This window comes from Pseudonaja textilis, chromosome 1 (genome assembly GCF_049901715.1).
Source record: "Pseudonaja textilis isolate UNSWEBS1 chromosome 1, rPseTex1.2, whole genome shotgun sequence".
NCBI lineage: Eukaryota > Metazoa > Chordata > Lepidosauria > Squamata > Elapidae > Pseudonaja > Pseudonaja textilis.
The window spans coordinates 2,972,669-2,984,598 of NC_141990.1; the positions used below are offsets into that span (position 1 = coordinate 2,972,669).

General features: G+C 48.6%; 1 protein-coding gene across 1 annotated transcript; it reads right to left on the reverse strand.

The window, feature by feature from the left end:
• Positions 1–1,439: 1,439 nt before the first annotated feature.
• TIMM22 (translocase of inner mitochondrial membrane 22) lies at positions 1,440–11,659 on the reverse strand. Its single transcript, XM_026724070.2, has 4 exons — positions 11,222–11,659; positions 9,233–9,429; positions 3,374–3,446; positions 1,440–1,880 (listed from the first exon to the last, which is right to left on the reverse strand). The coding sequence occupies exons 1-4, from the start codon at positions 11,466–11,468 to the stop codon at positions 1,804–1,806; spliced, it is 594 nt and encodes a 197-aa protein (XP_026579855.1). The 5' UTR covers positions 11,469–11,659; the 3' UTR covers positions 1,440–1,803.
• Between the last annotated feature and the right edge of the window lie 271 nt (positions 11,660–11,930).

Here is an 11,930-nt window from a genome sequence, read left to right on the forward strand (position 1 = left end):
TCCTTCCATCCTTCCTTCCTACCTTCCTTCCTTCCTTCCTACCTACCTTCCTTCCTTCCTTCCTTCCTTCCTACCTACCTTCCTTCCTTCCATCCTTCCTTCCTACCTACCTACCTTCCTTCCATCCTTCCTTCCTTCCTTCCTTCCTACCTACCTAACTTCCTTCCTTCCTTCCTTCCTTCCTTCCTACCTACCTACCTTCCTTCCTTCCTTCCTTCCTTCCTTCCTTCCTTCCTTCCTTCCTACCTACCTACCTAACTTCCTTCCTTCCTTCCTTCCTTCCTTCCTTCCTTCCTTCCTTCCTACCTAACTTCCTTCCTTCCTACCTACCTAACTTCCTTCCTTCCTTCCTTCCTTCCTTCCTTCCTACCTACCTAACTTCCTTCCTTCCTTCCTTCCTTCCTACCTACCTACCTACCTTCCTTCCTTCCTACCTACCTAACTTCCTTCCTTCCTTCCTTCCTACCTACCTAACTTCCTTTCCTTCCTTCCTTCCTTCCTACCTACCTAACTTCCATCCTTCCTTCCTTCCTTCCTTCCTACCTACCTACCTAACTTCCTTCCTTCCTTCCTTTGTTCGTTCCTTCCTTCATTCTTACCTACCTACCTAACTTACTTACTTCCATCCTTCCTTCCTACCTACCTTCCTTCCTTCCTTCCATCCTTCCTACCTTCCTTCCTTCCTTCCTTCCTACCTACCTTCCTTCCTTCCATCCTTCCTTCCTTCTCCATCTCTGGAGGTTTTCGAGAAGAGATTGCACAGTCCCTTGTCTGAAATAGTATAGGTTCTCCTGCTTGAGCAAGGGGTTGGACTAGAAGACCTCCAAGGTCCCTTCCAGCTCTATTCTGATGGATTGAAACACAAAAGCAGCCCTTATTACGGACTTCTTTAGAGCATGTCTCCCCTGCCCACCCCCACAAATTGCTTTTTTACCATTGCCATTCAGCTGAAAATATGACCTTGACTTACAATCCTTCGTTTAGTGACCATTCGAAGCCAGCACTGAAAAAAGTGGCTTCTGTTTTTCACACTTACAACCGTTGGGGCATTTCCCTCACGGTCACATGATCAAAATTCAGACGCTGGGCAACTGACTCACAGTTACGACGGCTGCCGTGTCCCGGGGGCACGTGATTCTCCCCTTTTGCGACCTTCTCACCAGCCAAGTCAATGAGGAAGGCCGATTCACTTAACAACCATGTGACGAACTTAACACCTGCCGGGATGCCCTTAACGACGGCGGCAAAAAAAAACACAAAACGGTCGTGAAGAAGAGGCAAAACTCTGTGAACATCTGCCTTGCTTAGCAGTGGCAAATTTGGGACGCGCTCGTGGCCGTAAGTCGAGGACCGCCTGGAGAGGCTGCTGGCTTTTAGATCAGCCGTCACCGGCGCCTGATTTGAAGCCGCGAACTGCTGAACAATTACAACTCCAAAACTTTGAAAAAAAAAATAAACTTTCCGTTTTATTCGCAGGTTACCTTGCGGGGGGGGAGAAAAAAATTACAGGATTTTTTGGGTTCTTCCCAGTCCAAACACGTAACCGCAAAACTCCCATTTTCCTTTTGGTATTAAAAGGCTGATCAAACATCCCAGCAGTTCCCTTCCCAGATCCAAACAGGAGAAATCGAGAGCTTGCAACGGGCTCTGTGGTGGTGGTTCTTCTCCTAACCGTGGCAGATTTGGGGGTTCTCATTCGGTGGGGTTAACGTTCAGAAACCCCGCCCCGGTGCAGGGGGGGGCTTCGAGACGCCCACCGGGCCCTGCTGTCCTCCACAGCGGCTGTCAGAAAGTCCTCGGCTGCTACCGTAAGTAGTAGTCGATCACCGCGGAGAAGGCGGCGAAGCCCCCGCAGCCGAGGACCCCAGCTTTGAGGCCCGCTGCAAGGAAAGGAGGAGAAGTCCGATCATTTATCATTTATTTATTCCGTGGGCAGGGAGTCCTCGCTTAGCGACCATTCAAAGTTATGACGGAACACGTCAGAGCTACCGACTGCCCCGTTTAGAAGTTCCAATGGCTTTGGGGGGCGTTTTGCAACGTTGATAGGCTGTTTGCAGTATCCCACGGTGGCACAATAAAGGGTCCGTTTAGCATCATAGTCTTTTAACGATGGCAGCATTTACTGAATGATTATTGCAAAAAAATAGAAAGAGGGCGGGCTGTAAATGCTCACGTGGTAGCCCGCTTAATGACTGGCAGAATTTACATAAACTCTGGGCTCAGAGAGGGTCGCTAAGTCGAGGACTACCTGTGTAAAGCCACCCATCTCGTTTTCACATGACTCTGGGCCGCTTACAGTAAAATACACATTATTAAGTGAAAATAAAACATAGCAGCCGGGCACTATCTAACCCATCATTCACACAGACCAGAGATGGGCTCCATCCTGTACCTGAGACCCCAAAAGCCAAAAAAGGAGTCCTTGCTGGCTGAAGAATTCTGGGAGTTGAAGACCATCCATCTTAAAATATATTTCCTGGAGGATTCGGGGCGTTTGAAGTCCGCACGGCTTCAATTTGTCAAGGCTGAGAAAACACTGGGCTGGATTCATGCATCACAGCCCATCGTGGTTTACGTTTGTTTCTTGGTTTGTGCACAATTTATAAACCCTACTAGGGAAGGATACTCCCCAACAGAACTGGCAGAAATAGCTCTGAAGACTCAAAACAGGCTCAAAACCTCCCGCGGCTCTCTACAAAAACGATTTTTTTTTTCTTTTTCCAAAAGGCAACTGAATTTTTTGAGTTTTGCTTTTCCCTTGAAAACGTTTTGGCTTCTCATCCAAGAAACCACTTCAGTTGAGTTCAGTTCAGCAGAACCTAAGAAGCTGCCTGGATGAGAAGCGAAACAAAACATTTTCAAGTCCACTTGGTTTTTGGTAAAACTCTTTTGGGACAAGCATGACCTAAAGGATTGGGAATCTCCATAGATATCTCCCCCAAAATATTTCAATCAATCCAGTTAAAAAAAAAAAAAAAGAGAGAGAGCTTGCTTGGGGTACCATTCAATACACTTAAGGGACATGAGAGCTTGGCGTTTTGAAAAGGAAATCTCTTTGCTGGCCCGGCTCCTTTTAAAAAATGAAATAACGAAAGATTTCCACTGCCAACGAGGCACTCGCCTCGTTTGAACCCTGCGTAATATTACACTTTCTTCCTCCACCTTGGCATCCTCGGGAGACACGTGAGCTGTGAATCCCAGAACGAGCGGCACGCTGCCCGTGTTCTGGCAAGCCGACGCCTCGGCTTCCGCCAGCTGCAGTCACGGCTGTGTGCCAAGGGCAGCTTCTCCGTACGGGAATGCCTGGGCCTCCCTCCCGCTGGGCTCCAGGAAGCCTGTCCAACCAGCCTGGAAGGCGGCAGCGCTCGCTCACCTCTGAAACCGATGGCCCCACCGGTGATGCATCCGCTGGTGACGCTGTTCTTCCAGTCGGATTTGCCTCGGTACTAGGGAAGCGAGAAGAGAGGCGGTCAAGGAGCCACCACCCACCGTGTTTAACGCCCCTTCTAAAAAGTTGGGAGAATAGAGTAAAATAGAATGAGAATTAGAACAGAGTAAGAAGAGAATAAGAATAGAATAAGAATTTAAGAATAGAATAGAGAATAAAATAGAGAATAGAAAATAGAGAATAGAATTAGAATAGAGAATAAAATATAGAAAATACAGAGAATAGAATAAGAATATTAAGAATAGAACAGAATAGAATAAGAATAAGAATGAATATAGAATAGAATAAGAATTTAAGAACAGAGAATAAAATAGAGAATAGATAGAATAAGGATTTTAAGAATAGAACAGACTAGAATAAGAATTTAAGAATAGAATATAGAATAGAATAAGAATTTAAAAATAAAATAGAGAATAGAATAATAGAACAGAGAATAAAATATAGAATAGAACAGAATAGAAAACAGAGAATAGAAGAGAAGAGAATAAAATATAGAACAGAATAGAGAATAAAATATAGAATAGAGAATAGAATAGAATAAGAATTTAAGAATTGAACAGAGAATAAAATAGAAAATAGAGAATACAGAGTAGAATAAGAATAGAAAATAGAACAGAGAATAAAATGTAGAATAGAATAGAAAACAGAATAGAATAGAATATAGAATAGAATATAGAATATAGAATAGAATAGGTTGTGAAGAGCTTCTTTCATGACTAGAAACTGTCAGGCCCAAAGAACCAAAACCAAACTGTGGAATAAAGATGGTCCTCAACTTACAATCGTTCATTTAGTGACATTCAAAGTGACTACAGCACTGGGAAAAAAACTGACTTAAGACCGTTTTTCACACAACGACCTCTGAAGCATCCCCAGGATCAAACTTTAGACACTTGACAACTGACTCACATTTATGACAGTTGCTGGTGTGTGTGTGTGTGTGCGTGTCATGTGATCCCCTTTTTCAACTTTCTGAGGAACCAATTCAGTGGGGAAGTCAGATTCACTTAACAACGGTGGCAAGAAAGGTTGTAAAATGGGGGCAAGGCTCACTTGACAAGTGTCTGGCTTAAACAGGGAAATTTGGGGCTTAACTGTGGTCGTAAGACGAGGACTACCTATAGCTCTTTATTGCTGTTCGCCTACAAACAGAAGTTTCCCAGACGAAAGCAACTATCTGCCTAAGTATTAGATTTCACTCTGTGAATTTATATTGATTAAATTTATATTTAGTAAATATGAGCCGTGGTGGGGCAGTGATTAGAATGCGGTACTGCCGGCTACTTTGGCTGGCTGCCAACTGCCTTCAATTTAGGAGTTCGAATCTACCAGGCTGAAGGTTGACTCAGCCTTCCGTCCTTCTGAGGTGGGTAAAATGAGGACCCAGAGTGTTGGGGGCAAGAGGCTGGCTCTATAAACCGCTTAGAAAGCGGCTGGAAAGCACGGGGAAGCAGTATATAAGTGCAAATGCTATTCCTTCCTTCCTTCCTTCCTTCCTTCCTTCCTTCCTTCTTCCTTCCTCCCTTCCCTTCCCTTTTTTCCTTCCTGTGGCACAGTGGTTAAAATGCAGTATGACAGGCCAACTCTGCCCCCAGACTGGAGTGCGATCCTTACCACCTCAAGGTTGACTCCGCCTTCCATCCTTCCAAGGTGGGTAAAATGAGGACCCAGAGAGTTGGGGGCAAGAGTCTGGCTTTGTGAACGGCTTAGAGAGGGCTGGAAAGCACTGTGAAGTGGCATATAAGTCTTAAGGTCTATTGTTGGGGGAGGAAGGGAAGGGAGGGAGGGAGGGAGGGAGGGAGGGAGGGAGGGAGGAAGGAAGGAAGGAAGGAAGGAAGGAAGGGAAGGAAGGAAGGAAGGAAGGAAGGAAGGAAGGAAGGAAGGAAGGAAGGAATCCATAGTGGCACAGTGCTTATAATGCATTATTGCAGACTAACTCTGCCCATTACCAGGCGTTCGATCCTGACCTGCTCAAGATTGACTCGGCCTTCCATCCTTCTGAGATGCGTTAAATGAGGACCCAGATTGTTGGGGGTCAGAGGCTGACTCTGTAAACTGCTTAGAGTGGGCTGTGAGGCAATATAAAGCGGTATATAAGTCTAAGGGCTAGGGCTATAGGATGCCCATCTGAGGCGACCGGAGAGGGTCCACCTTCACCCTCTTCCTATTTATTTTCCAAGCTCTACTGTCTCTGCGGACTGCATTCCGCCACCAATTTATGCTGACGATATAAAAACCATCAGTGAAGCAAAAACGATAATGAGGTACCGGGATCTCGGGCACCGCTGACTACACCTGTGTCTGTGTCCCAGGTGAAGCAACCCAAGAGTCTGAACTCTGAAAAGGCTGGCGACTGAGAGGCTCTGAGAGGCAGAGTTCCCGAACGTATGATATTTTAATGACTGCCTTTGCTCTCGGAAACCGCACGTATTTTTTCTATTATTAAAAACAAAATGCATTAATGCATTAGGGATCCTCCCTATCTTCTAAGCTCAAAGAAAAACCAGACGGTGCCAGAGAAAAGAGCTCTAAAAACAGGATGTGGGCAGCTCTGGTTACAAGGACACAGAAGGACGGAGACTGTCGCCCTTCCTCTTCTTGTTTTTAAGGGAATGAAACCAAGATCCTGGAACATAAGGCTGGAAGGAACCTTGGAGGCCTTCTAGTCCAACCCCCTGGCTTAAGGTAGGAGACTTTCATACCATCCTGGTCAAATGGTTGTCCGGTCTATTCTTGAAAACTTCCAGCAATGGGAGCACCCCCACTTCCAGGAGGCAAGATTTTCCGTGGATTAATTGTTCTCACGGTCAGGAAATTTCTCCTTAATTCGAGGTTAGATCTCTCCGTAATGATTGTTTGTTCACTCATTGCTTCTTGTCCTGCTCTCCGGTACCGGTCCGTGGAACATTTCCTACCGGGCCGCCGGTTTGCTGGGCGCCGCCATCTTGTTTGACGAGAAAGTGCTTCCAGGTGAGCTTTTCCGTTGGAAAGCGGCATTTGGGTGCTGAAAGAATCTCGCGCCTTAGTTTCATCGAAAGGGGGGGCGGCTTCGAACGAAACTAAGGCGCGAGAATTCTTTCGGCACCCAAGGCAAGGCGAGCCGAGCGACCGTCCCAAGCCGTCCCGCGAAGCCCATCGACAAAGGTACAAAGGAGGAGTTGAAGGTGGCGGGAGAAGCGGGGGCGGCTGGCTGGCGGTCGCTCGGCTCGCCTTGCCTTGTCATGCGTGCTGATGCCGGTACCGGGCCGCGGATCATTTTGTGATGCCGGTACCGGGCCGTGGCACAAAAAATGGTTGGGGACCACTGCTCTAAAGGACTGGAAGATCTTTGTTGGTGCTGTTCAGCGGCTAAGTTTGCCCAAATTCACGTCCATTGTGTTGTTGATGCTATCTATCCATCTCGTCTTCTGCCGCCCCCGTGCCCTTTCGGCCTTCCATTTCTCCCAACGTCGGAGTCTCCTCCGGGGAGTCCTTTCTTCTCATCTGATGCGTCAAAGCATTGGCGTTTCAGGGGAAGACTGCTATCAGGTCCACCCTAATTCTTCTCTTCAATAGGCTAGATCAGGGGGTGTCAAACTCAAGGCCCGGAGGATGAATCTGGCCTGCGGGGTGCTTAGATCTGGCCCGCGGCGCCTCTGCCGGAGAAAACGGAGCTCGGGAGGGTTTTCGCTGGCGGAGGCTTGCAGGAGGCAGCCACGGCTGAAAACGGAGCTTGGGAGCCCGTTTTCACGGTCAGATGGCTCAGGCCACACAGGTGCCCCCGAGTTGGGCACAACAACCCTGGCGACGCCCACCCCGGCCCCCTGAGGTCAAACACAACCCTGATGAAGCCCTCGATGAAAGAGACACCCCTGAGCTAGGCATAGCTAGCGAATGAAAGCAAATATACGTGCTCCCAGGATAATGTTGCGGGATTCAATCGGAGTCGGTTACCAGGGCCAGAGGTCTCTTCTTCTAGGATTCTGGACTCGTGGAGCCCATCCTCAAGGAAACTTCTCTCTCTCCGAAAAGTGTAGTCTTCTAAGAACATGAGTGAGCAGTTAAGACAAGGACACTCCAACTCATTAGTAGCCTCACATTGCAAGGAACAAGGACATGCATTTCATTTCGTGACTGCTACGATTGTCGGCCGAGCAGGGGCAGAAATAGCCAGAGAAATGATCGAAGCCTGGGACACAAGCCCCTTGTTAAGTCAAAGGATGTGTGGATTTACTATCAGCTTACCACATACTTAGGAGCTGAAGGTGCAGCAGCACAAGGAAACATCAATGTGTTAACAGCCCGCCACATGGTCCTAATTAACAACTAAAAGCCACACACAACCAGGTACCACATAAATACCATGTTTCCACGAAAATAAGACCCTGTCTTGTATATTTTTTTGCCACCAAAAAAGGCACCGGGTCTTATTTTCAGGGGATGTCCTCCACTGACTAACCTCACTTGCACACATCACCCCCAGCCTCCTTTTCGCTGTCAGAGGCCTTCAGGAACTTCTTCTTCTGCAGCCAGTAAGGCTTTCCTGAAGGCCTCTGCAGCCGACAAGAGAGCTCTGGATCGATCCTGAGTTTTGTTATCAGCTAGAGACCTTCATGAAAGCCTTGCCAGCTTTGCCGGCTGCAGAAGAAATGGGCCGGCAAGGCAGGTGTCGGGGTGTGTGAGGCCTGGCTACACCTGTCCAAAGGTAGGTAGTAGGGCAGCTCCACCCTCCATTTCCACCCTAGCTTAATTTTTACCCATTCACTCTGGAGTGGGCGGGATCTTAATTAGGGCTTATTTTGGAGGTAGGGTTTATATTGGGTGCATGTGTAAAAATCAAGCTAGGACTTACTTTTGGGATAGGTCATATTTTGGGGGAAACTGGATACTATACACACAACAGCCCAGCTGAAGAATGAAAAGTTCCCTGAGGATGGCCTCCAGTATGAGTCTAAAAGTTTGAAAGAATAAACCTCTAGGTTGTATATATATATATATATATATATATTTGTTTTCTGAGGTTCTCGCGGTGTTTGTATGTGGATCTTTGGTTGTTCGGGTTTTCTCCCGCGTAAGATTCAAGTATCTAGGCAACGCTTTCGATGAAGTCTCATTCATCATCTTCAGGCTTCTGTCTCCGTCTCTGTGCTTCTCAGAGTAATGTGAGATTGCAGCTGCTTCCTCCTTTTAACTGCCAGTGGGGTGGGACTTGATTGGGTGGGGGCTTGGCTGTGTTCTGATTGGGTGGGGTGTGTTCTCATTGGTAGGGGGTTTGGCTGTGTTCTGATTGGTTGGGGGTTAAATCCCCCAGCAACTAAGACTAACCTGAGCACAACCAAGCCCCCACCTGAACAGAACACGCTCCAACCAATCAGAACATGGCTAATCCCCAACCAATCAGAACACAGCCAAACCCCTACCAATGAGAACACACCCCACCCAATCAGAACACAGCCAAGCCCCCACCCAATCAAGTCCCACCCCACTGGCAGTTAAAAGGAGGAAGCAGCTGCAATCTCACATTACTCTGAGAAGCACAGAGACGGAGACAGAAGCGTGAAGATGATGAATGAGACTTCATCGAAACGTTGCCTAGATACTTCGAATCTTACGCGGAGAAAACCCGAACACAAAGATCCATATATATATATATATATATATATATATATATATATATATATATATATATATATATATATATATATATATATATACCTCCTAGCTCTCTCTCCCTCAACCGTTCATCATACGATATAGCCCCCAGACCCTTTTCTCAATCAAGATCAAAACAAGGAAGTTACTCACAGATTCCACCAGGCATTCAGTGCAAGAGAACATGGCGCCCACGATGGCAAAGTTTTTGGCGTACGACATTCCCCGCTGCCCCATATCTTTCAAGACCTCTCTGGCTGTCGGCGTGCGGTAGGGATCCTTAGGGTCAAAGCCCACGTTGGTATCGATGCCAGCGGTGAACACGCCAAAGGCACCTCCCAGGACGAAACCTGCCAGGTCAGAATTGGAAAGAGGTCAGTCAAGGGCACTTCACCCAAGATCGAAATGATGGATGCATGTCTGGAGAATCCTGCAAATGGGGAGTCAAAGGGCTTGCTTTCATGCTCTCCCCACTTTACAAGGTAGTCAGACACAGGTAGTTCTTCTCTTACAACCACACTTTGAGCCCAACATTTCTGTTGCTAAGCAAGACAGTTTTTCAGTGAGTTTTGCCGCTTTTAAGAGCTTTCTTGCCACGTTTAAGTGGATCACCGTACTTAAATGAATCATTTGGTCATTAAGTGAATCTGGCTTTGTCCATGCACTGTGCGTGGAGATGGGGAATGCTAGTCCCACTTTAGGCATGAAAGCTGGCTTGGTGACTTTGAGCCAATCACCAGGAGACAGTGAGTTCTAGTTCTCACCTTTGGAATGAAAGCTGGCTGGGTGACTTTGAGCCAATCACCAGGAGATGGTGAGTTCTAGTTCCCGCCTTGGGCATGAAAGCCAACTGGGTGACTTTGAGCCAATCACCAGGAAAATGGAGAGTTTTAGTTCCCATCTTACGAATGCTCGCTGGGTGACTTTGAGCCAATCACCAGGAGACAGTGAGTTCTAGTCCCGCCTTATGCATGCAACCCAACTGGGTGACTTTGAGCCAATCACCAGGAGACGGTGAGTTCTAGTCCGCCTTATGCATGCAACCCAACTGGGTGACTTTGAGCCAATCACCAAGAGAGTGGGAGTTCTAGTCCCGCCTTATGCATGCAACCCAACTGGGTGACTTTGAGCCAATCACCAGGAGACGGTGAGTTCTAGTCCCGCCTTATGCATGCAACCCAACTGGGTGACTTTGAGCCAATCACCAGGAGAGTGGGAGTTCTAGTCCCGCCTTATGCATGCAACCCAACTGGGTGACTTTGAGCCAATCACCAGGAGACAGTGAGTTCTAATTCCCGCCTTGGGCATGAAAGACACCTGGGTGACTTTGAGCCAATCACCAGGAGATGGGGAGTTCTAGTCCCGCCTTATGCATGCAACCCAACTGGGTGACTTTGAGCCAGTCACCAGGAGACAGTGAGTTCTAGTCCCGCCTTATGCATGCAACCCAACTGGGTGACTTTGAGCCAATCACCAGGAGAGTGGGAGTTCTAGTCCCGCCTTATGCATGCAACCCAACTGGGTGACTTTGAATCAATCACAAGGAGACTGGGAGTTCTAATTCCCGCCTTGGGCATGCAACCCAACTAGGTGACTTTGAGCCAATCACCAGGAGTCTGGGAGTTCTAGTCCCGCCTTGGGCCAGCTGAGTGATTTGGGGCCAATCCCTCTTTCTCTCAGCCTAGCCCACCTCACAGGGTTGTTGTTTTGGGGAAAACTGGAGGGCGGGGCAGTATTAGGTGGGTTAACACAGACGGCCGATAGCTAAATTTCATAAACGCATGAAAACAGGAGAGCTCTTTGAGAAGGGTGGCCAATTGTTAAATAAATGAAAATAAATAATTAAAAATAAATTTTCCGGCAAACCTAGCCTCCTCCTTCCTGGGGGGTGAGGAACTACCTCACCCATCATCCTCACCCACTCCGGAGCCCTGAGGCAGGAATGGCGCACTAGAGCTGCAACTCTCGCCACGGCCGCCAGGGGGCAGCAGAGAACCGCAGAAGTTCCTCTCTATCGCCCCCCCTAGCGGCCGCCTGGAATATCACAGGCTGATGGAAGTTGTAGTCCTCGTGACTCTAGCGAGGCAGAGGGTGCGGGGGGTGGTGAAGTCGGCCTTCCAGGCTCCTTCGGAAGACACCCACCGCCGACACAGGCCAGCGCCGCCTTGAAGGCGCAGCTTTCCATGGCGCGCTCGACCATCTTCTGCTCGGGGCTCTTGACCGGCGCCGGGAAACCCCCGAGGACGCCCGGCGGGAAATCCGGCCTCGGGCCTCGCTTTTCGCCCACCAGGTACTCCAGCAGGAGGCTGTACTGCAGCGGCGAGGCCGCTTCCGTCGCCTTGCCGGCTTCATCGGGCTTCTTCGGGGCTCTGGGGAAGGCCGCCGCCATTTGAGCTTCTTTCTCTTTTTCCCCCCCTCACAACTCGAAGCCTACAGTTCCCGTCGTGCCGTTCGCCGCTCGCCCCGGCTTTCCCAATAGGGGGAAACCCCGCGGAGCTTCATGGGAAATTTAGTCCAATCCCCGAAGAGGGGAGGGGGAAAAAAAAAAAATCACAAACCCTCCATTCGTTTGGATTCGAGTGCGCAAGCGCGCCTCTTACCCAATCCCGCTGCTTGGTTTCAGCCGGACTACCAATCCCGGCGTGCCTTCCAAGGTTGGGTGGCCAAATTCGCGCTCAATTGGGCAGATGGGACGTGTAGTTTTTGGTGGGCTCGGGAGTCTTGCGCCCCCTACCGGACCCCTTTGCAAAGCGAAGAATTGCAGAAGGACTGAGCATCTTTAAAAGGACAGGTGAGAAAGCTCAGGTAAGAAGGTTGGGGTTTTTTTTTTTTTGGAAGGTGAAAGAGGCAG

Bases quoted from the DNA above. Each gene is read 5' to 3' on its own strand.
- TIMM22 (XM_026724070.2), bottom strand. From the start codon at position 11,468: ATGGCGGCGGCCTTCCCCAGAGCCCCGAAGAAGCCCGATGAAGCCGGC. The intron at 9,430-11,221 runs GTGGGTGTCTTC...CTGACCTGGCAG, and splicing joins GGCGCTGGCCTGTGTCGGCG to GTTTCGTCCTGGGAGGTGCC. The intron at 1,881-3,373 runs GTGAGCGAGCGC...CTTTCCTTGCAG, and splicing joins TGGGGCCATCGGTTTCAGAG to CGGGCCTCAAAGCTGGGGTC.